This window comes from Ceratosolen solmsi, unplaced genomic scaffold, assembly GCF_000503995.2.
Source record: "Ceratosolen solmsi marchali unplaced genomic scaffold, CerSol_1.0 scaffold13, whole genome shotgun sequence".
NCBI classification, from domain to species: Eukaryota; Metazoa; Arthropoda; class Insecta; order Hymenoptera; family Agaonidae; genus Ceratosolen; species Ceratosolen solmsi.
In genome coordinates, this window is record NW_011948418.1 from 8,954,392 (window position 1) to 8,977,446 (window position 23,055).

The 23,055-nt window shown below is 32.2% G+C and overlaps 3 protein-coding genes across 7 annotated transcripts; 1 reads left to right on the forward strand and 2 right to left on the reverse strand.

Moving 5' to 3' along the window:
• The first annotated feature begins 93 nt into the window (after window positions 1-93).
• On the forward strand, window positions 94-15,787 carry Tsc1 (tuberous sclerosis 1 protein hamartin). Of its 4 annotated transcripts, none has more exons than XM_011497137.1 (16): window positions 94-441; window positions 1,228-1,533; window positions 1,649-1,917; window positions 2,053-2,298; window positions 2,914-3,107; window positions 3,236-3,354; window positions 3,650-3,957; window positions 5,705-6,169; window positions 6,609-6,758; window positions 7,053-7,380; window positions 7,696-7,958; window positions 8,415-8,540; window positions 8,702-8,938; window positions 9,064-9,160; window positions 9,683-10,165; window positions 15,766-15,787. In XM_011497137.1, exons 2-15 carry the CDS (start codon window positions 1,413-1,415, stop codon window positions 10,156-10,158), a joined length of 3,399 nt encoding a protein of 1,132 aa, XP_011495439.1. In that variant the 5' UTR covers window positions 94-441; window positions 1,228-1,412; the 3' UTR covers window positions 10,159-10,165; window positions 15,766-15,787. The 4 variants fall into 4 exon arrangements, with proteins under 4 accessions (XP_011495439.1, XP_011495438.1, XP_011495436.1 ...); XM_011497136.1 differs by lacking the exon at window positions 15,766-15,787 and adding an exon at window positions 15,379-15,430; XM_011497134.1 differs by lacking the exon at window positions 15,766-15,787 and having other exon boundaries at window positions 9,683-10,637.
• On the reverse strand, window positions 14,600-19,306 carry LOC105360271 (cleft lip and palate transmembrane protein 1 homolog). Its single transcript, XM_011497133.1, has 6 exons — window positions 18,661-19,306; window positions 16,667-17,248; window positions 16,409-16,526; window positions 16,131-16,334; window positions 15,771-15,908; window positions 14,600-15,538 (listed from the first exon to the last, which is right to left on the reverse strand). The coding sequence occupies exons 1-6, from the start codon at window positions 18,802-18,804 to the stop codon at window positions 14,781-14,783; spliced, it is 1,944 nt and encodes a 647-aa protein (XP_011495435.1). The 5' UTR covers window positions 18,805-19,306; the 3' UTR covers window positions 14,600-14,780.
• A 766-nt stretch (window positions 19,307-20,072) lies between these two features.
• LOC105360273 (coiled-coil domain-containing protein 115) lies at window positions 20,073-22,790 on the reverse strand. Of its 2 annotated transcripts, none has more exons than XM_011497138.1 (2): window positions 22,596-22,790; window positions 20,073-20,615 (listed from the first exon to the last, which is right to left on the reverse strand). In XM_011497138.1, the coding sequence occupies exons 1-2, from the start codon at window positions 22,602-22,604 to the stop codon at window positions 20,121-20,123; spliced, it is 504 nt and encodes a 167-aa protein (XP_011495440.1). In that variant the 5' UTR covers window positions 22,605-22,790; the 3' UTR covers window positions 20,073-20,120. The 2 variants fall into 2 exon arrangements, with proteins under 2 accessions (XP_011495440.1, XP_011495442.1); XM_011497140.1 differs by lacking the exon at window positions 22,596-22,790 and adding an exon at window positions 20,763-20,838.
• Between the last annotated feature and the right edge of the window lie 265 nt (window positions 22,791-23,055).

A 23,055-nucleotide genomic window follows, 5' to 3' on the forward strand; every position in this document is an offset into this window, starting at 1 on the left:
GAGAATCGGCGATGTATGAAAATGAGAATCGAATGCAAGCCGGCAACGTGAAAATAAGAAAAAGATCGAGGCGCTGCCTACCTGTTGGGCTGACAACTAGCCAAAGCAACGAGTCTCCTATTTGGCTTTGCGTTTACGCTTCTATTTGTATTGTCTCGGTCCGTAATCATTGGTGCGCTGTTTCGCTCTTTTGCCTATATCTCCTTGATCGTCGTCCGTCGGCACAACGGACAGTTCATTTAATCGCTCGGCGTTATTATTTATCGTCAATTACACGAGCGCCGTGCATCCCTTGGTACGCGAGACGCGACCTCCCCCCCTACGTTAAGATCGAGGAGGCTCGACTTTTGACAGGGATTTCCAGTTGGGATATTGAATTGTTATAAATTGAGTGATTGGTTGTTTGTACGATGGTGCGCGGAGCTGGATGAACGTTAAACGGTATTAGCTGTCAAAAGTTTATGCGATTCTCGATTATGATGATTTTATAAGCATATATGGGCCTTCGTTGATTACGCTCATTTAATACATACATGCATACATACACGATTACAATATGCATATATACACTTGTACGCACATTATATATATACATTTATGCATCCATGCATACGTATATTTGGTTAAATGTTTATATTCATAAATATATATATATATGTATATATATATATGCGCGCGCGCGCGCGTGTTTGTATGAAAGTGTGTGTTTATATGGATATGCTGAACTCCACTTCATTTTACATATAATGTGTAAATGTTCTACTTCTGTCCTTGTACTTTTATTCTTATGAAAAGTACCAATGTAAATTGCTCTTTTGTTAGGCCGTTTTATTTATTGCGATACTGCTTTGTTAGGAATCTGCATACACATGTGCGCGCGCATATGAATGCACTTAAGGGTGTGTGGATTGATTTTTGCGCAAAACGGCATTTAAAATGAATTGCGGATAAATTAGCAATTGCCCTTGTAAAGAGATAGATTTTCGGGCGAACCCAAGTGGCTCGAGTACACGTGCTTTAAATGTTAATACCACTTTATTGTTCATTTTTTTAAATCTCTTTTATCGTTATTCGTAGACGATAGAAAAGAAAATTACAAATTTCGTATTTATTTATCTCGCCGTTATTCCAATACTAAATACCACCCTATTGACTGGCCTTGCGTGGGAGTGTAATTTGAATAGAAATGTTTGAAGTATGCAAATATTAATGAATTTATTTTTGTAGGAGCGGTGACAAAGCAAGATTCGAATGACAATCAAGAATCTAATTGAACAGGGAGGGCTGAAAGGGCAGCGGTGTTGTGATGGTGAAACGGTGGCAATTTGCCACAGGTTTTTGTTTAAAGTATTGGGCAGCGAGGGGAGCTAGCTAAGAGGCTTTATTGGCAAAGATAATAAGGCTACTTCGGCATGACTAACAGCAGCGTCGGTAGCAGCACTGGAGTTGCAGAACTTTTTCACATGCTAGAGTCTAACAAGCTCAGCGACGTCGAGGAGATCAAGAAAGTCTTTCATGATCATTTCTTATCTAGTAAGTAGCCTAATAATATAGTCGACAGTCTTATGTTTGAAATAGCAGTTTCAATATCGATCCTTATATAACAAATTTGATGATTCACCATCTATAAGCTGCGTAATGTTTTTAGCTAAGGATAATTGGCTAGTAAATGGGCTGTTTGATTATTATCTTTCCACCAATTCCCTAAGGGCTGTGGAGGTTTTAGCAGGTGTTAGAGAGCCTCATGATAAGCATCTGTTCGATAAATTGAACGAGACGCTCGTTGCTAAATCCACTAACAATGAGCATAAAGTTCGCACGCTCACGTTACTGGGTCATATAGCTCGACGGCAACCCACCTGGTTATACAAATTGGCTAGTCATACTCTTTTCAAACAGCTACTTCATCTGCTTAAGGTAATGGAATTAAGATTTTTACGAGTCTCATAGTATCGTTAAAAAAATCTTAATACAATTTATGTTCATAGTTATGCTAAAGAAAAGTATTTGTAACGATATTCATTGCATATATATATAAATGTATTTGCGCAGGTAGAGGAAGACATAGTGTTGCTAATGAGTGCACTTCTGTTATTGATAAGCCTATTGCCGATGTTACCAACAGCGTTAGCTCCTCATTTACATGAAATTTTCGAAGTATTTTCTAGACTTGCCTCGCTCTATTATCATTGTTTTTTATATATTTCATCCATGAATCCAACACGTTTCGCAACGGTATCTCCACTTAATGTTTTTAGTGCTACTGATGCGGATCAGTATTACCGAATTCACTTACAGGTAAATATTAAATTGTCAATAACATTTAAAATAAGTCGTTAAAGTCTTTACGATAAAAAATGAAGCATGCATCTATTTAAAATAGAATAAAAAGTTTACAAAATTTCGTTGTCAATGATTTTGAGATGTAGGTAATGATTATCGTGTACGTATGTATGTATGTAATGTAGATTAATGTGAAATAATTTAATAATGGAAATAATTTCTTATATAAGCTAAGTGAAATAGAAGTTTGTCGCAATAAGTTCTTCCTCCGTAATTAAAATAACGTTACTCGTTAGCTTAATAAAAATATATAATTATAATGTGATGAAAGTAAATTTTTAAATTCATTGATATTTGGTATTTTCTTAAAAGAAACAATTTTACGGCTATTTTCCCATATTGTTCTGAGCAAATAAACTTTATATATAATAATAACATTATAAAGCAGAATATAATGGTGAAGAATAATTGAATTTTTTAAATAATCAATGATTCTCGTTAAAATTATTAAATATATTGATCAAAATATAGCACTAATATATCATAATGTATTATAAAATTGGATGTAAATGTGTGTCAGAAAAGCAATTGGATCGTTAAAATACTTCAAGTCTCTATATTATATTTCAGCATGGATTGCAGAACCTGTTTCACAGACTTTACGCCATGTATCCGTGTAACTTTGTCTTTTTTCTAAAACAACAGTATCTCCAACGTGATCAATTGACGATATTTAAAAAAATCATTAGTCCATTCTTAGATTCCGTGCGCATGCATCCATTGCTTGTAACCATGTCCAAAGAATCCGAGATCTCTTCGTTAAGGTAGTATCATTATAAATTTATATACACACACACACACACACACACACATATATATATATATATATATATATATATATATATATATATTAAAGGGGATTATTAAAAATAAGTTTTTTTTCTTTTCAAAGGTGGAAAAAAATGGAACACCATGACGTTGTTGCAGAGTGTGGTCGCTTTTCATTATTGGAAAGATCGAGCCGAGAGGAACCAATGTTATTTGGTAATTTACGTTATACGCCAGTTTTAGGTAAGAATTTTTCATTTAAATATCACCAACTGATTCAAAGTAATTATAAGTTTGCATTCAATATTATTCATATTTATGTCATGATTTTATATATTCCAGTTAGCTAATGTATGTAAAGAGAGTATGCTTGATCCAAAAGAAGAAGAAAAAAAAAATATTGTACATACCTAAAATCTTTTGTAATTCGCATGTTTTCTCGCTCACTCACTCCCAATTCATCCTGATAGTATTATTAGTCTTGAGCGAAAGCCTAAGTCTATATCTCTTGCTTCACGAGACAACTTTTCAATTCCAGATGACTCGGGTCTGTACACCCTAATAAGCACGATAGTCGACTTCCCAATGGTCGCGGAGACGACGGGCTTCCAATGCAGTAGTCAGGAGAGCTTCTGGTCCCCGAGTATGGTAGTGTGCGCACATAGTCCGCCTCCCCCGAGCTCCTTACAGGCAACACCGATCTCCCACGAAGTTAAATCGACACCTTCGACACCAGGCGTCGGGGCGTCGTCGGTAACTGCGACCGGGACTCTTGTCAACAATCGAAGCAGAACATCGCCACCGGAGGCTGCCGTCGAGGCTACGCCCGAGACGACTCCCGTGAAGGTACTTTTTCTTTCGTTAACAAGACACTGAAAAAGTGAATTCTTCTACATTATTTCACACGTCATACTCTATACGATATTCTCTAAAAGTAGCGAACCTTTTCTTTCAAATTCACAAAGCCTGGATGTTCCATAATGCTACTGCAGATCTATCAAATACTTAATCTATATTGCTATATACATAACAGTTGAAGGAAAATATTAATATTACAATTATTAACCATTGTCTTTTATTGTATTTTTATCGATCGTCTAATTGTTAAGAATACTATTTACTTTTTAAGTATTTTTTATTTTTATTCGACTTTCCAAGTATATTTATGGCGAATGAAATTCTTTTGAAGTTATAGTAATCTTAAATATGTTGAATCATCGATAATATTTAACATCGTCAAAGTACTAAAAGTATTCATAATTGTGTGTGTAAAATTTTGTCTTTCAAAGCCAACTTTTGAGTACTTTACTATTTTGTTCTTATAAATATCGAAAAACGCTTTTTCTATTTCTTGCATACCTACAGAGGAGATATTGTTTTTATTTTGTTTAAAACTTTTTTTTACCTTTTGTCAGATATAGTCATATTTTGTATAATTATAATTATTTACATCAGTCGTTAATTCATTTCATAATGGTTAAAATACTTCAATATATTGATGAGAACATTAATTAAAAAAAAAAATCCAATAAAATACGCATAAAAATATGTTTTTAATTCATTGTAAATATTATTAAACACCGTTAATCGGAAATATTACGTTTCATTATATTTATTATTGAAACTAATATTACCTTTATATAATTTCAAAGTCATGATATATGAAATTTTTTATTTAATATGACTACATTCGATTCTTATAAACGTTTGGCTTAACTATATTTATTTGAATTACGATATCTGTTGGAATTGCCAATATCCATACTATTATTTGAAATCAATTTTGATCGATATAGAATTGTATTTAAATTACAATCAATGATTATCGATCTTTAATATTTGCTTAATCAAGAAAAACGAAGGAAAAAAAATTGTTTATCGAATACTCAATAACATATTTCGTTTAAATAACAGAAATAACGAAAAACTTATTGATAGACAATTAAATAATAACGAAGACCAAAGTCCTAATTTATCGAATGGTATTTTTAAATTATTTTTTTACAAATCCTAAGTACCAAAACATGCATGATTTAAAGACGACATGATCGAAGAAATATTTCTCTGGAAAATAATTGTATTTTTATAGCTATTTTGGCAATTTTACCAATTGATATTCCAGCGTTAATGGTAATTCTACAAAATTTACACTATTTAAATCAAATATATAAGACAATTGATTTAAAAAAAAAAAAACAAAACAAAAAAAATACCACATACATAAGGATGAAGGATGAGAAAACTTCTTCCTTCGGTTTATCATTTACAAAAATTTTAGCCTTTCATATCGCCTGAAACTAACTTTTTACGTTAACTCAAAATTTTCAATTTTATCATCAACTAAAAGCTTGTTGATTTTCAAAATTTCTGCTACGAATACAAAGCTCGATATCATATCTATCATAATCGTTATTATTAAATGACTTAAATATACGTATGGTTTGTTTGGCAAAAATACTCATTAACTCGTCCAAAAATAAATAAATCCTCGACGCTTCGTGGTAATACGACAATAAGCTCTCAGCCTTACAACACTTTCCGATGGTGGATCCTGTCAGAAATGACCATTGACACGTTCGATCGAGAATTTCAGGATCTACGACAAATACCAAGTCGACAGATGCCGGTAGGCTCAGCGGCGGTGCGCGCCCTCAGCGGCTTCGGGAACGGTGCCGTCGGCCTCCTCAACTCCAGCAGACCTTCAACCCCGACACCCGTCAACCAACAGCATCAGCAGCTCGGTAGCTTCACGACGGGTGGCAGTGGAGGCATCTTGAGCGACGGCAATTCGATACTCGACAGGAAGCTCGGCAAAATCGCCGCCGATCGACATAACGCCCTACATCAGGAGCAAACGCCGACGCCGACGCCGACACTGACGCCGACACCGACCTCGACAACAACACCGACCCTCACACCCAGGCAACTTGAGGATGTCAAGCGGACTTTTGGCACGGCGACAGCCACGCCGTTGATTACCACTGAACAGATCAATACGATGCTGAATGGGAAAGTGGACAATTGCCAGCACCAGCAGATACAACTCGAGGATCAAGAGGTGAAAGTCCGACTTTTTTCAAGAGGCGATTTAAAGCGCAACGTCGTTATTATTCTTACAATACAATCGGCTAATTGCGCGTCGAGTTGAAAGATTCGAGATTAAGGAACAACTGTATCGATCAAAGTTCAGATATTTCATAAATGAATAATCTTTAATTTATGTTAAAAATGTTTGACATTGCGATGAAATTGATTATAAATTTCGGTAATTCTAATGTAGATAATTCTTATATAGTTAATTCATCGTATAGAGTCGCCGATTATTTTTCACAATGGCGTTGTTAAAAACTTGGATAAACTCTTCGCAGTATAATATACTTTTGTCATTACATTCGAACGAAAGATTTTAATACTTAAATACACGATTAAATAAAGAATTTGCAATTTTTGTGCAATTCGACGAAAGTGTTGATATGCGTGTGAAACATTTGTTTCAGGTTTCCGATATTGTTTCATTGACGAAATCAACGACTTCTGGCTCCAAAGACTTCATTGACAAGGATAGACAGTCATTTAATGACCTGTCGCGAAAGGTGCGACTAAAGTTCTATTGCAAATACCCAACACCTCCAGTACTATCGTCACAGGTACTACACTAAATCATGTTTTGTCTATATCTTGTTGAATGCGTGCGTTTCGTTAATTAATTGACAAAAACTAAAAACTAAAAACTAAAAACTAAAAACAAAAACAAAAACAAAAAAAAAAGAACATAAAAATATGACATTATCAATTGACAGAATTTGGGAGTCAGAAAGAAGTAGTTTATCACTCTACGAAGGTTCAAAGCTTCTTCTTAAGCTACAATAATCAAAGTATCCCAATATCGAAATATATCATCGAAATTCGTAAATGATGAAAAATCACATAACGCAATGTAGATCCGACGCCGTGCCAAATCCTGTCCCAACATAGCCGGGGCCTCGAGCGAAAGCAGCAGTAGCAGCATCGGTATCGGTACCTTTCGCCCTCTGAAGATGTCCTCGACATCCACGGAGGAGGTGGCCACTCAGACCAGCGGTCTCGTCCCATACGAGTGTTTCTTCTTGGACATGCTCGACCAGAGGCCATTAACGGCGGACTCGACGGCAATGGCGACGACGGTCGGTCACGGCCACGGATCCGAGGCCCGATTGTCACCCGGCACAATGCTCGACCGTTACATCGAACTCTGCGCGAGGTCCTCCGCACATCCCGATTCCAAATCCAGTGAGTTTTGGATGGTTAATACTTCTTGGATTGGATATTCGATGATTGGATAGGACCGTATCGTTGAAAATGTCCCGATGGGTTGGGGGTTCGGCTTTATGAGCAAGTCCGTTAAGACATTTTGAATAATCTTCGTTAAAGTTTTCTCGCGCGACGATTGCTCGTTTATGAATACAGTGTGTCTTATTCGTCTGTCATTGTTATACGAAGCCTATTAAAATTCAACATGAGAGATGGTTCGGGAGGAGGGAGGAGGGAGGGAGGGAGGGAGGGAGATCGACAAGCACGCTTATAACAGGAGTCTGCTGCTTTTAGGATCGAGGCTGGGTGGCAGACGATCGAGGCTGGAAGAGGAATCCGAGAACGGTGGACCACAGCACCAGCAGTCCGGCGAGGAGAGTGGCGAGACGCCGGGCAGTTGCTGGGCGGAGATGGATCGAGCCAACCAGCAAATACAGCTCATGCAGATGCAGCTGCAGTTTGAACGGCAGCGACGGGAGGTTCACGCGGAGCGCAATCGACGACTCCTTGGCAAGCTGAGGGACTCGCGCGCCCTCGAGGAGCTCAACTCCGCCATGGTGATTAAGTGGCTCTTGCGCTCTTTATTTTGTTGGGCAGATAATGTTTCATCGTCGATTCAACTTGATTTGACGCGTAAAATACATGAAATCAATTGGATTTTATAATTATTGGCCAAAGTGGAACAACATCTTTAAATACATAACTACGCAATCCCATATAAGTATCTATAGGATATAGAGGCTCTTTATTATTTTAATAAGATCTGGTTACTTAGCAGGACTGTTTGGCAATTTCCAAGACGTTTCATTAAGGACAAAATTATTATAAAGATTATTTGATTTTGCGTGGAATTTAAATTTAAATTTTATTGATCCATCATAAATTAAATATATCGTTAATATGAATTATAAGCATAGTAAAAGGAGTAAGGTAGCGAAGCAGAACTAGCATAGTAACATAGTGGCCATGTGGAAAAATATGTGCATTAAGTTTGTCTTTTCTTTTACGTGTAGACGAATCGATTAAAATTGGCCGAAAACGAAATAGAGACATTAAAAAGTGAGCTGAGTCTAAGTAACATGGAAGCACGAACAGGAGAAAATAAGCTCTTAGAAACCATACACCATTGTCAAACTAAGGTAAGAATAAGTCAGTCTGTGTTAATGGAGCATCACTAATAATAAAATAATATTTATGTTAACTCGCATGAAATATAATGGTAGCGATTGGAATATTTTAATCTACTCATTTGCCAATAAATGCACGTCAACGGTATAAAATTGCATTCTTGTATGTTCAGTATAAAGAGGAGCAGCAACAAAACGCGGCACTAAAGGACCGAATAGAGCATTTACAAGACGAGTTGAAGAATGAGAAGAAAAAAGTGATGGATCACGAGAAGCAAACGCGCGCTGCCGAGGCGACGCTGTTCGAGGCGGCGCACCAGCTTAAAGAGGCTCTCAGAGCGGCCAATCAGAGCGAAGAGCTTAAACGGGTGCTCGATGCCGTGCAGAAAAGATTTATATTACTCGGAGAGGTTTGTCATACGTTTTCCTTTCTTGCCGCTAGCTAAACTGTGACGCGTTCCATTATAAGCACTTTAATCATCATCATTCCCTATTGTATTAATGACGTTGGCGGTCTTTACTTTACATTGTACAGGCTCAAGGGAGAATACAAGAAAAAATGGGTGGACCAATTCATATGGCGAAGCAAGAAGCAGCACAGATACAAAGGTCTTGGTCCGAGGAAGTTTATAGTAAATCACGTTCCAATCAATTTTTTAATTAACTACAATTATATAATGGGCGCTTTTCTTTTCTGTTTTCTCTCTCTCTCTCTCTCTCTCTCTCTCTCTCTCTCTCCTATGCGCATACATTCTGTTAGCTAATAATAACCGTTATAAAAGTCATATACGCCAATAGTCGTACAAAATGTTATGCCCATACGTTTTTCCATCCGAAGTACGAATTGATTTAAAATCAATTTCGAAAGATTTATTTTCCCATTTGCATTTATGATTCAAGTAATGCCAGCTAGCAAAATGCAATTAAAAGCATCGCAAAATAAAATTAAAATTATATTAAAAAATTTGTTAGTGGAGTAAGGACAAAAACAATAAAAAACGTTTAATTATCAATGAATAATCGTGTATTGTTTATTTAAGGGGCTGCTAGAACTAGGAAGTCCCTAAAATTAAATAAATGAAACCAAGTATTATTAGCATATCAATTTTCATCACAATCCGTGGCTAATTGAATCCTCGTTGTTCGATTCTCAGATCTCCGTCGTCAGTTTGACTCACAGACACTACAACTAGAATCGTTGCGGTCGCACCTGGCCGAACTCGAGCACAAGGACGCTCGCAAAGAGGTTCAGCTCGTCGATCAGCAACGACTACTTCAAGAATCGAAGGAAAAGCATTCGGCGGAGCTCGAGGCCGTCGAGTCAAAATACCGAGCGCAGTTGGAAATAAATTTATTATTGGAAGGCCGTATCCTCGAGCTCCACGGGAAGCTCGAGCAAGCGACTTATGGAGTGAGCGCCGCGGTAAATCTGGCGTCATCGGCCTCACCGAAAGAGAGATCGCCGCCGCTGTCGGCGAGTCTCGCCTCCTCGAGCGAAGGCAGTCTCGCTTTTATACAATCAGCCATGAACGATTGTTGCGACCCCGGGGGCGAGATCGCCAACCTCCAAGCGATTGTCGAGCCCAGCGGACACAATGCTTTCGATGAGGCGACGACGACGCAGCGATAGAGACTCGGTGAGTCCTTTCGCCAGAACTGGCCATTGCACACTTCGGTATGTCGTGCGCGGATCTCTAATGGCCAACGAAGCCACGAGCGGAGAAAATTTTGTGTATAAATTGCGGACGATCGCGCAAGGATGAGCGAATTGTTATTATATTATTATTAAACACGTTCGAGGACGAGCATTCAGAGGCTCGCGATTGGCCCAAACGGATATACATGTACACACATACATATATAAACATATGCTTTAAAACTTATTGTGAAGTAAAGATAATAAGGTCTTTGTGATAAATTCACTCTAAATAAAAATATTTTGTGAGGAAACGTATGTCTTTATTTTTTTATTTTTTTGTAACGAATTTGTCATTCCCCATAAAAGTAGCCCGTGTACCTATTTTATTATTAATAGATTTTTTTATTCAGTGATCCTTTGAGCGAGTTAAACGACAGTGATGTGTATTCTAGTGAGGTTATTATATTTAACTCCTTAATTGGGTATCAAGGACGGATGAATTGTTCAGTAGTGTTTTTAAAGCTTCTCTAAAGCTTTGCAGTGCCAGCTATTCTACCAAATGGATTTACCTAACGCTAATGTATGCCATTTCATGAAACATTTTGTACAATAAATAGCATTTAGAGACAACAAGATTCATTTCGAAAGAATTTGGAAGAAAAGCTGTCGAAATAATAATAATTTTTTACATTGTAATTGCGAAGTTAATAACTCCATTTAATTTAGTTTTGTGATAATAATATTAAATAAATAAATAATACAGATAGTCTGGGAAAAAATACAAATGACATTTCAATTAAAATGGACAAAATATGGACGTCAAAGAAAGATAAAAGTATTATCATTAAATGCAAAAAAAAAAAATGTATGCTACTCTTGGATGTGATCAGGGCAATAAAAATTTATAATGTAAGAGTAGCATTTCGAGTAAACTTCTGAATAAACTAAGGCAATACTAAGACAATATTTAAGTATATTTAATAATTATAAGGTATAAGCATTGAATGTATAAAATAATAACAAAGTGGCCTTGTATTAATGAGAGAATGAACTTTAGAGTTTCTAAATAAATTATTTCACAGTAAAATCTCTTAGTATAATTAATAAGGTAATTTGTTTATTTATGTATTTATTGTATAAATAATTTATACAATTTACAATTTACATGAATTTATCACTATATATATATATATATATATATATATATATATATATACATAGAAAAAAAGTAGTTTGAAACTAAAACTCGCAATAATCAAATATGAATAAAAAATAACATGAAATTACAATAAATTTTCTATTCTCTAAAATTATTAGTTCGCTTTTTTTTTTTTTATTTATTTTATTTAGGCACGATTTAAATTTTAAACTGTATTTATATTAACATTCGTTTGATTTTATAACATTACTTTATGAAATTGATTTTATTGTAAATAAAAATTACGGAACAAACTAAAATAAAAACAAATTATTATGAATGCTACGCTTTATACAAAATGTAAAAGTAATATAAAGTAAAAATAAAAACTTTATTTTTAGTTTTATGTAAAGTCTAACGTTCTTTCATTTATTCTCGTTAAAACTTGTAAATTATGAAAAAATACTAAAATAATTTTAACAAAATTTTATTAAACAATATTCTACATATATATATATATATATATATATATATATTAATACACTAGAAAATTTTAGTATTTTATAATTTGTTAATTATAAGAAAAAAATACTTCCAACATCTCTTACAAATAAAAATTTCATATTTGTATTATTGAATAATTTACAAATTTCAATTTATAATGTAAATTACTTATTGATCAATAAAGCTATTGCTATATTTTAAAATAATTGTCAACAAAGTTTCTCATATAAATTATACTTTTAAACGCACTTGTTTTTATATTATGAAAATTTGGAAACTTTCTTCTTTTAATTTAATTTTTTATCTAAAATATTCAATTACATTTTTGTAAAGTGAAAGAATACAAAGAATTAAAATTTCAACGGATACATACGAGAAAAAAAGTAATCGTGCATTCTATATTCTGAAAAATTATTTCTATCAAATTCATATTTAATGTTATACAATAAGATGTCGTATATTTATTAGGAAATAATCAAAAGTTCTAAAATTTATTTATTTAACTAAAATTTGTTTCATTTCAATTTTCAATTCAATATAACACAACTTCCTGTATATTTTTTAAACAAAATTCAAATATTTTAAATAAAATTCAAGAAAAAGATTTGTCTTGGTGGAAAAATAAAATTATTGTCGCTCGATTACATGACTAATTACGAAAGTATTTTCAAAATCAAAAATCTTCATAAAATCAATGAACGCATCCAAGAAAAAAAAAAAAAAAGGATACAAAATTTATGATAGAACTTAAATTTAATAAAGAAATACAAAGATGTACATAATTATCAGTGCAATTAATTTTTTTTTTTTTTTTTTTTTTTTTTTTTTAATAACATTAAAATGCCACTGTTTTCAATTATCTGCAAAAATGTACAATTGAAAAAATATATGGAAAATACATACGGGTTCAAGCATTAAAAGTGTTCGCAACAATCATGAACGACACGTCACTTACGAACGATTTCTGATTTCTGAATCATCAAAATATCATGAAAAGAGAAAGATACACGGTTTTGGTGTAGTTTATGTTTAGACGCACACAAGTCGTAAATATAGACTTTTCGTATTTACAGATGCGCCCTTGAATGATATCGAAATCAACACAGTTATACATACAAACTAATTCAATTAAATACAGCTAATGGATAGATCAATACCTGTATTTATTATGAAAGCTTGGGAGAATAATTTAAAAAGACAACTGCTGCACAAAACTGTGTAGCACTTTATTTCTCTTGCTAATCTACTCTCTGTCTGTGGAAATTATATTACATCCAGAGCTTTCTAATGCAAGAGCTCCAAATCAAAGGAACTTGGTATCGAGTACTATATAAAATGATAAAAAGAGAGTCTTTACTACTGCCAGCTAAAGACACTCTTTGATTTTAACTAATAAATTCTGAATCGGTTGAATTAAATAAGATCATCAAGATTATGAGCAAGTATTGCGTACTATTGGCAGTTATTTTTTAATTAATTAGAAGAAGAAGAAGATGTTCAGGCAGGTAGGAATATTAATTCACAAGATGAGCATTGATATATTGCAACTGTCCAAAATCATACCAAGGTGGACAATTACATAATAAAATTAAATTAAATGATAATTAGTTACTTCCTTACTAAAACAGACTCCAATAATAAGATATTTATTTTTAAAAAATATAGTCTAATTCAATATTTTATATATTTATAAATATTTTAGTTATTTTAGTAAATCTAACTTATTGTTAATAATTCAGTGCAAAGTAAGAACTAGAAACTGGAAGCTGAACATATATATTCCTACAATTCATAGATAATTGTTTTTTTTTTTTATGATTCGCAAATAACAAGTATCTTTATTATACTGTGTGAATTATTTTTACATTAACATTTGCTCATTCTTTTTTTTTTTTAATCAAACTCAATTCCACAACTTGGCATTATCACACAACACATCGTACATTTACACATTTGTCATCGTCTCCCATATAAATGATCTTGGACACAATATAAACTCCATTTACACTCGATACTTATTTTTTTTTTAAACCATAAAATAATCGTTATCAAGAGCTAAAAATTGATGTATGGATTATTTTCAAAATAATTCAACAATTATATTATTAACTATGCCTATAATTCTAATTATGCGTCACTGTTAAGTCCTTTATTGCAATACTAAGGGTTACCACATAGACTACACAATTACTTTACTTTCCTGGTTAGAAAATTTCATTGCAACAAATAAATATGATTATTACTCTAAATTACTGATATCGAATAACTAAACCTATATTTTTATTTTGCATTTCTTGCAATATATTCATAATTTGCTAGATGACTTGTGTTTACTTTTAATAATGAAATAAATACAATTATCGAAAATTATAATAGTACATTGTAACGGTTGAATTCTATTAAAATATATTTCATTTTCATTTTAGTAGAATTCTATTAAAATAAATATCAAATATTGTGAAAATGAACTTTTAGTTCATCTCATAATTCATAAATTTCGAACAATTCAATAATATTATTATAACACTAGGGAACTTTGATGGAAGAAGTTTCTTTGGTGGAACTACCTTCATAAAGTTTATTATTATTTCTTAAACAATTAATATTAATTGGAATTTGATACATAAAAAAAAAAAAAAAAAAACTGTGCTTAAAAGCTTATGAATTCTTTTTAAAAATTGTGTTATATTATAATTAGAATAAATATGAATATTAATGGGGAATAAAATTAGCAAAGGTAAATATACAATCTTGAGTGTTTTTATACATTTATGGAATTCGTTAGATTTTAGTGATTTTAAGACTTTGTATTATTTCAGAAACTTTCTAAAAGCAATTCTTAAATAATACATTGCGATCAACAATGAAACGTTCTAGCCAGGTAAAAATAAGTCGCGAAAAACAATTTTATATCTTTAGACCTTCTATTTGCAAGCACACAACTTTCACACAAATGTTTAATAATAATTTTCTATTTTATCTTCTTATCTTCTTTGAAATTGTCTTTGTTTTCAATAGCTTGATTCTTATCATCTGTGACCTGTTTATCAGCTTCTCCACTGAACCCAAATTCGTTAATTCTCGTGTGATCGGTCTTGTAGATCCAATGTTGATACAAAAATATGAAAAATACAATGTCGTCGCGGAAACAACCTAACCTATACAATGTTGGCATTTTGATGACAAAGGCAAAAATATCATCGATAAACGTATTTAAAAATTTGTAAGACATCATACGCCATGGTAGATGAGCTACGCTCTTGAGCTTATAGTTAATAAATAATTGAGGCGTCATCATAATGAAACCAAAGGTTAATAAGAAACCATACAACATATTTAATACCCAAGAATACCAGCCCTTATGTTCCAAATACATAAGAGAATATATCGCATAACCTCCTAAAAGTGGAAATAATGCCCATGATAGGTACTTGAAGGCAAGTCTATCGTACTCTTTTGTCGAAGACTCGACGTATGAACCTTTGTCTTTGAAAATCAGTCGAGGAAATATTCCAAAAACTTTAGCAGATCGATCCACTTTGATATCAACAACTTTATTAATCTTCCAGATTTCAATTGCCAGACCAACCCCACAACCTATGCGTATTAAAGTGTTAGCTTCGTTATCAAGGACGTAGAGCATAACAACAAGAGATTGGAATACATTGAAGAAAACTGAACGGACTGACAAACCCTCCAAGGATTTGCGATTGTTCCAGAATTGGATATCTATAAAATACATAAACGATAGTTTATAATCAATGTAAAAATTTTTTCATGCAGTTATTTTGTTTCATATAAATTTGAATCACAAATTAGAATTAATATATATTTTGCTACGGTCATTTGATTGATATTCGTTAATTTAACAATTACTAGTAAATTCTCTTCGAATGTAATTACAATTTATTAAAACTATGAAACAAATTAACTGAAATAAATTATGTTTGTTTTAGCTCACCGTTCTTGAAGGCCAAAAATTCAAAAACACTATGAAAAATGGAGACTATAATAGTCATACCGAGTAAATATGGATTATTTTCAAGTAGAGCTTCTTTTAATGTATCTTGATGTTCGCTATTATCTTCTACCGTATCACCTGAAAAATGTTTACATTTACTATTTAATATTAGAATTTGTTGAATTAAAAAAAAAAAAAAAAAAATCAATTAATTTTCATATATAAATATTTTTCAATAAATATTTATTTGAAAATACAAAAATAAACTCTTTTCTTATTTTCTGTGTAAGCAAAAGAAAAAACTTGTTCTTTAGAGAAGTTTTTGTTAAATTTGTTAAATTTGTTAATTTAATAATATACCAAAAACTGAAGAAGTCCATTTGTTCCTCATCGATTGAGCTGAAAACAGCTCCCATTTAAATAACGATAAAGGTTGATAATTTAATTGCAATTCAAGTTTCGTGACAGTATTATTCAATGGTTGATAATCTCTTTGCATGTTCCAAAAGTCATTCATAAAAATGACCGGTTTGTAAAATTTCCCATTAGATGTGAATTGGATATCTGATAAATTATAATTATAATTACTAAATTTTCTCCATTATATAATAGAAAATTAACTATAGAAAATTACATACAGTCGTCTAATGTTTCAGGCACCATACCGCGTACCCAATTTGATTGGTCAGTTACTAAATTTATAGTTAAATTTGGATGCCAATGCGATACAATTTCTTGATCCATTAAATCAGCTTTCTATAAATAAAAATCATTATAATTTTAAAAGAAAATATAAATGTATTATGTATAAAAGGGCGTTTTATAATGTGCAACAATTACATTTAACACAAATATTTATAAGTAAAATAATATAATAAATGAACTTTTATAGCTACCTTGATATCTTCCTCGCTGGATTGTGTTTGTCCAGTTAATAAATTATGCATCTTTAAATACTTAATTTTTTTAAATTTATTTAACATTTTCTTAGTATATGACATCATCTCTCCAGCATAGACTTTCTGTCCTGTCGAAGGATCTGGCGATTTGCCATTTTTTGTAACATAAACATGAAGATATATCGATCCATTATTCAGTAAGCTTTTTGATGGCGTAAATGTGTGTGTAAACACTTTACTACCATCACCATTTGGACCGCTATACCAATCTCCATAAATCAAGCCATACTCTGACCAAACTTTTGCCTTAGAATCGTTAAAATCTTTAAAAAATTCGTATTCTGATAAGTAAACATGTAAATCGAACACAGTTCCATTGGCAAAAATATTGAATGCATTATTCTGAGCTGCCGCAGAGTTACCAGCAGAAGCTTGTGAATTCTGAGCTGGATTTCGGAAAAAAGAACTAATATAGTAAATGATTGCAGCCCTGATGATTAATGACTTGGTAATAGCATAGAACGATTGTGCATAAGTTTCATTAGGTTTTGGTCTCTGATTCACTTCTTGATTATTAACCTAAAACAATTGATTGAGTAAGCATGAAAATTGAGACAAAAATTTAATATAATCGATAAAATGCATAAAATCTGAATGTCGCATGGGAAACAATGTTTAATTAAGGTAGGTAAACATTTCGAAATAATATTTATATCGAGACAAATTTACTAAACAAATTATATAAATATATACATGAGTATAAACATACCTATAGCTACAACTATACATATACATACTGTAAAAATTAATAAATGACAATAAAAAGAACAGTGATAATAATCGTTCAATTGGTAAATTAAATGAATATTACAAATATATCTATTTGATGTTATAGTCTCATTGAAATCAAATTAATACAATAATAATAATGACGGATCGAATTTTAAACTGAAAAATAAACTGAAATCTGATTGTTGCTTTTGTTACTTGATAAATATACAGGTATGCGATTAAAATTGAACTTCTAAAATTGATTTTAATTTTATGAATTTATGAATAAAATAAAATAAAATAATTAAACTTTTATTAAAAATTATGGTCTATAAAGTGAGTTGAAAAATATTATTGATGTCGCTATAAAAAATTACAATGTAGAAAAATACAAGCTAGAAGTATAAATATTTAAAATAAAAAAAATTTATAAACAAGATATGAGCTCTATTTATACATTTGTGAAGGTTGCATTTCATATATCTCTATTATCTATAATTAAGCTACATATCGCAGATAATTCAAGTCCCTTAATATTAAATTTTCAGCCAATTTAATTATAATTTGATTCTAAATGTTACAAAAATAGCCTATTCGAGTGAGACTATTAAATATAAAAATCATTAACCTAAATATATGTAAAATAAAAATATGCATAACATTATATATGTGGCAAGATCTTTATCCAAGATCTGTCCAATTTTTTAAGACCTTTGCCCATTTAATGCACAGATTAACTTAATGCAGTATCTTTAAAATTGCTAGCGTAAATAAAATAAATTCCTCATTTAATTTTTTTTCTTTCCTCATAAGTCGTCGTTTAGCAAAAATATAAAAAATATTATCATAGTCTTCTCTCGTCCAAAAATAGTACAACTTACTATTAAGTTTACCATGTAGCACAATTATTTGACACTTAGTTTTAAATCTCTTATTAAATTCTCTTTAAACGACTCTCAAATCTACTTTTTACGTTAAATAATTAAAACAAAGTCTGCCACGATTGTTTAACCGGGGGTGGGCGAGGGCGACGAATGGGGGGAAAAAAAACCCGTAAATCTGCATTATTCGTCGGACTCGAAATATACTCCTCCTCCCGCCCCAATTACATAAAAACTTTAACCTAAAAGCAATAAATAATGATGAACAAAGAAGCCTGTCGATAATTTAATTAATAATAATAGTTGTGCTTAAAATAAGAAATAAATAAAAGGACTAACGGTCTGCTGAGCTTCGCCGTCGGCATTTGTTAGAGGCACGAGCTCTCCGTTATTGGTCTCGTGACTCTCCGCCACATTATCGTCACTCGACGTTCTCTCCGAATCCCATTGTCCAGCACCGCCGTCATCTTCGCTCCCGGGCATCCTTACTTCTCGGCGACCCCTCCTAATATTACTACTTCCCACCGCTGCTTTTCACAGACTCTCGATAAATAGAAAAGGCGCTTTCTCACCACCTCCCGTTCCCCTCACGCAACTCTACGAAACCGCAATGTTCCAGTCCAACTTTCGAGACTGCCTGATCGCGCAACCACGTCCTCTCGTTCCTCGGATCCTCGAGCTTCTCTGCGCAGCGCACATACGCTCGCTAATCAAGCCATGCGATGCGCCGACCTTGTGTTTACGAGGAAGGAGTTAATGCACATGGAGAGTGGCACAGCTAGCAGCAAGCAACTCCGGGACTTAGAGAGTCGTGGTTTAGACAGTTGCCGGATGTGAGGTATATTGTGATTGATTCGGTGGACGTTCATTGGACGATAAAGTTTGCGGTTAGGGTAGGCTGACATGGAAGAATCGAGCGACATTCTTAGGGCGATTTTAAGGAGTCTTTTAGGCGATTCCGATGATCCCCGATTGCCGAGTGCGCGCTGAACGTGGAATTAAAATCGTCGCGCTACTGGGGGAGTGTGACGATTTAACGTTGGAGCGCGCAACGATTGTTTAAGGCCACCGATTCTCCATTATGCAACGCAATGATAATTCGTATTCGTATTAACGGGGGCTAATTTTCGTTTATTTATGTAAAATTTATTTGGGATGGGCCGTTGTTGCGTCCTCATTCGTATTTATAAATGTATAATTACATAATGAAGCCGCCGTCCCCTTTAGACGCTTGATCAAAGAGAGAGAGAGAGAGAGAGAGAGAGAAGAAAAAAATATCATCGATCATTGTTGTTATTATTAATGGATAATACACCTGATTAAAAGCAGTACGAAATGATTGATTTTAATCGATCGTTTTGTTCTCTGTTTTCCAACGGTTTATTATTTACCGATAAAATTCTAACGTAACAAATATTTTATACATATATTTTTAATATTGTCCTAACATCGTTTAATTAAAATTTCCAACATTAATAATAATAATAATAATAATAATAATAATAATAATAATAATAATGGTGATAATAATAATTATTTAGACATGGGTTTACATTTTATTATGGTTTTCTCGCTCGCGTAAACTCCATCGACATATAGAATTAGCTACAAAATTCTGCCAATAATGAAAGATAGAAACGCTATTTCATTTATCGATAAAGAATTACAACAATTGCAACGACTTTGCCCGTATTAATAATTAAATCATTACAATGATTTTTTTAATATATATCGTCTATATAACAACAATCTAAACGAATTGTCATACACGTTTATTAAATAATGGATTATAGTAGAGATCAAGATGCAGCTTCCTTCAACAGCTTAAAAGAAGCTGTCTCGCTAGTTACTTTTGCTAATTGGGCTTGAATATTTGCCAATTTAATCGCAAGATATAACGCATCTTGAAAATGCTTCTGAGCAAATTTTAAATTTTGTGGCACCAGGACGCCAAACCAGTTGATGGGATTCTGTGGTTCTTTTTCACCTTTGTTCGATTTCTTCAAGCTTATATCAAAGGTTGGGATTTCTATATTAGCATCCTTATCGCTCTTAACGTAGGTTGTTTCTAAACTAAATAATGATTGAATTTCAGTCTCTTCGCTTGGAATTTGCAATAATCCTATACTTTCTTTTCCTCTAATATATCGAGCTTTAGCAAGCTCCAAATGTCCTTCCCGTAATAATTTTTCTAACTCAAAGGTCACCAATAATTTTTCATCCAATAATTCTAAATTTTCAATCATCAAGTTATCCAAAGTTTCGCAAATTTCATCTAAACTTTTATCCGTATCCTGAAACCACATAAATATTTTTAATACAGAAATTAAAAAATAGTATTAAGATTATTTCTTTAAGATTATTTCATTATTAATGCACGGCTTTGTACCGCAGTATCAATAATATCCAAAATTTCATTAATTATTAATTTAATATTATACCTTTAATTATTAAATCTCTTCTATATTTATTGTATTAAACAGGACGATATTATCAATCTTTGCTTAATGACAATAAAATTAAAGAATAAATGGTCCTATTAAGATTTATCATTCAATTGTTGCTTATAAATAATAAATTGATTAAATTTCCCATGAAAGGGGAAAAGCGTATCTTGATAACTAATCAACTTTACATAATATTTTAGAAATGGTTCAATGAGATCTACCGTCGTATCATAAACAATCACATAACTTGGTAAATTAACGATACTTTTGGTTAAATAATTAACCTCCAGCCATTTCATTGGATTCATAAAAAATATATCAGATTCGTCATTATAATATTTTATGTTTTCCAAATTTGGTTCACAAGTTAAAAATCTCATGGAAATATTTTTATGTAAATGACTATAATAAGGCGTTGAATGACAGGCCGTTAAAAATAAAATATCCGCTTCGTCGATATCGTTGGTAACAATGTTACTTCTGAGATATTTCATAACTCTTATAGCACCTCGCTGATGTAGAATAGAAAAATATAATCCAGGGACTATATTGCTGACAATCAACAAGAAAATCAATAGTTTTTTCTTTGATTTATCTATTTTTTGTAAGAGTAGACTTTCATTGATAATATAAATAAGCATAGGTAATAATGGAAGAATGAATCTAAATTCTTTATGAGCAAGAAGCGAATAAATACTTATAGACCATACTGTTATAAAAGTTAATATCAATGATCTATAAAAATGACTATATTTTTTGTAAATTTTAATGATTGCAAAAGGGAGAATAATATAATGTAAGCCTAGTATTACTGGTAAACCTGAGGTAAAATACCACAATAGATGCATTTTACCGTAGTGGTCGGAAATATTATTTACAAAGTTGACTTTGAAAAATTCCAATGGTGTTAAAATTAATTTTCCATAACATAATGCATCGATGAGCGTAGAGAGGATTAAACAACATAAGCCAATATATAAATATCGAATAGTATTATGCCTATTCTTAGAAATGTGATAAAGACATAGTGGTAGCCAAATAATTACAGCGGTTGGTCGCGCGAAGCAAAGAATACCAACTATCCACAGATAATTTAAACTAGTTCTTGAATCCTCCTTCCAAGGATACATTGACAGTGCAATGATAGTTAAACATGTTTCAAAACTATTAATTAATGTTCTAGTTGCACAATAATACCAATACCAATTTATACAAAGACTAAATAATGCAAATTTAGAGCCAGTCCAGATAAAAAATCTATATTCTGAGTAAGCACTTAGCAAAGCTTGAAAAATCCTTGGCAAAATTATAAGGACAAGGTCATAATCAACTCGTAGGATATTTGTTAATGTGTAAAGAATTGAAATAAAAAAGGGATATAAATAACTTCTTATTCCAATACGCCATTCCCAAGTCAAATATCCATAATTAAAAACTAGCTTGTGCGCAACTTCTAACGATTGCCAATATTCATCAGGAACATGAAAAGTTCGAACGATAAAAACCGAACTGACTCTCCATACGATAAGTATAAGAAAAATTTTGGAATGTCCTAATCTTTGAAAATACATGATGCAAAATCTAAAAAATAAGAAGGTTATGTTGATAAACTACAAAATATTAAATAGTACATTATCGCTTCGAAGTAACGTACCAAATTAAAAAGAAATCATTGGCTCGTCATTAAAGAGAAAGAAAAAAAGATAAAATTATAAATTGAAATGCTCTATAGCATTTTATCAGTGGTCAATGGTGTTAAGAACTTTTATTTCTTTCATAATGAAACGAACCCACATAAACACTAAACAATTTTGATGCTGTACATACGTGTTCCATATTTATGCTATTGTACGTCTAAAATTCCTTCTCTTTAAATTGTTTATACAATTTATGTAAGTAACATTATTACATTTAAATTATTGGTAGAATAAGATGGAGTTACGAGTCACGAGGAAACGACCGTGTCACGTGCATCGAACCATTTAATCTTAAATAATTCTAAACGGATATAATAGTCGTAAGGTTACAGAATCATTTAATGAGATGGCCAGTGAATATTCCATTATGCAATTACGCTTAAAATAATGATTTTATTTCACGAAAAGACTATGAAACTTGCTAACGATCAATATGTATCAATACTAATGATATCATATTCATATTTATCATGATTGACTAAAATCTACAAAATATTTATAGATAACGAATACACTCGTTTTTGCAATTACAATCTAATAAACGATTTATTTTTAAATATCTTCCTCGATAATAAAGCTTGAAAAAAATA

What these genes read in the sequence shown, in the direction of transcription:
- Tsc1 (XM_011497137.1), top strand. Translation starts at nt 1,413, where the DNA reads ATGACTAACAGCAGCGTCGGTAGCAGCACTGGAGTTGCAGAACTTTTT. An exon ending in AGGAGCTCAACTCCGCCATG is followed by an intron (nt 7,959 to 8,414) that starts GTGATTAAGTGG and finishes TTTTACGTGTAG; the next exon opens with ACGAATCGATTAAAATTGGC. An exon ending in TACACCATTGTCAAACTAAG is followed by an intron (nt 8,541 to 8,701) that starts GTAAGAATAAGT and finishes TTGTATGTTCAG; the next exon opens with TATAAAGAGGAGCAGCAACA.
- LOC105360271 (XM_011497133.1), bottom strand. Translation starts at nt 18,804, where the DNA reads ATGCCCGGGAGCGAAGATGACGGCGGTGCTGGACAATGGGATTCGGAG. An exon ending in ACGGCGAAGCTCAGCAGACC is followed by an intron (nt 17,249 to 18,660) that starts GTTAGTCCTTTT and finishes CAATTGTTTTAG; the next exon opens with GTTAATAATCAAGAAGTGAA. An exon ending in GCCTGAAACATTAGACGACT is followed by an intron (nt 16,335 to 16,408) that starts GTATGTAATTTT and finishes ATAATTTATCAG; the next exon opens with ATATCCAATTCACATCTAAT.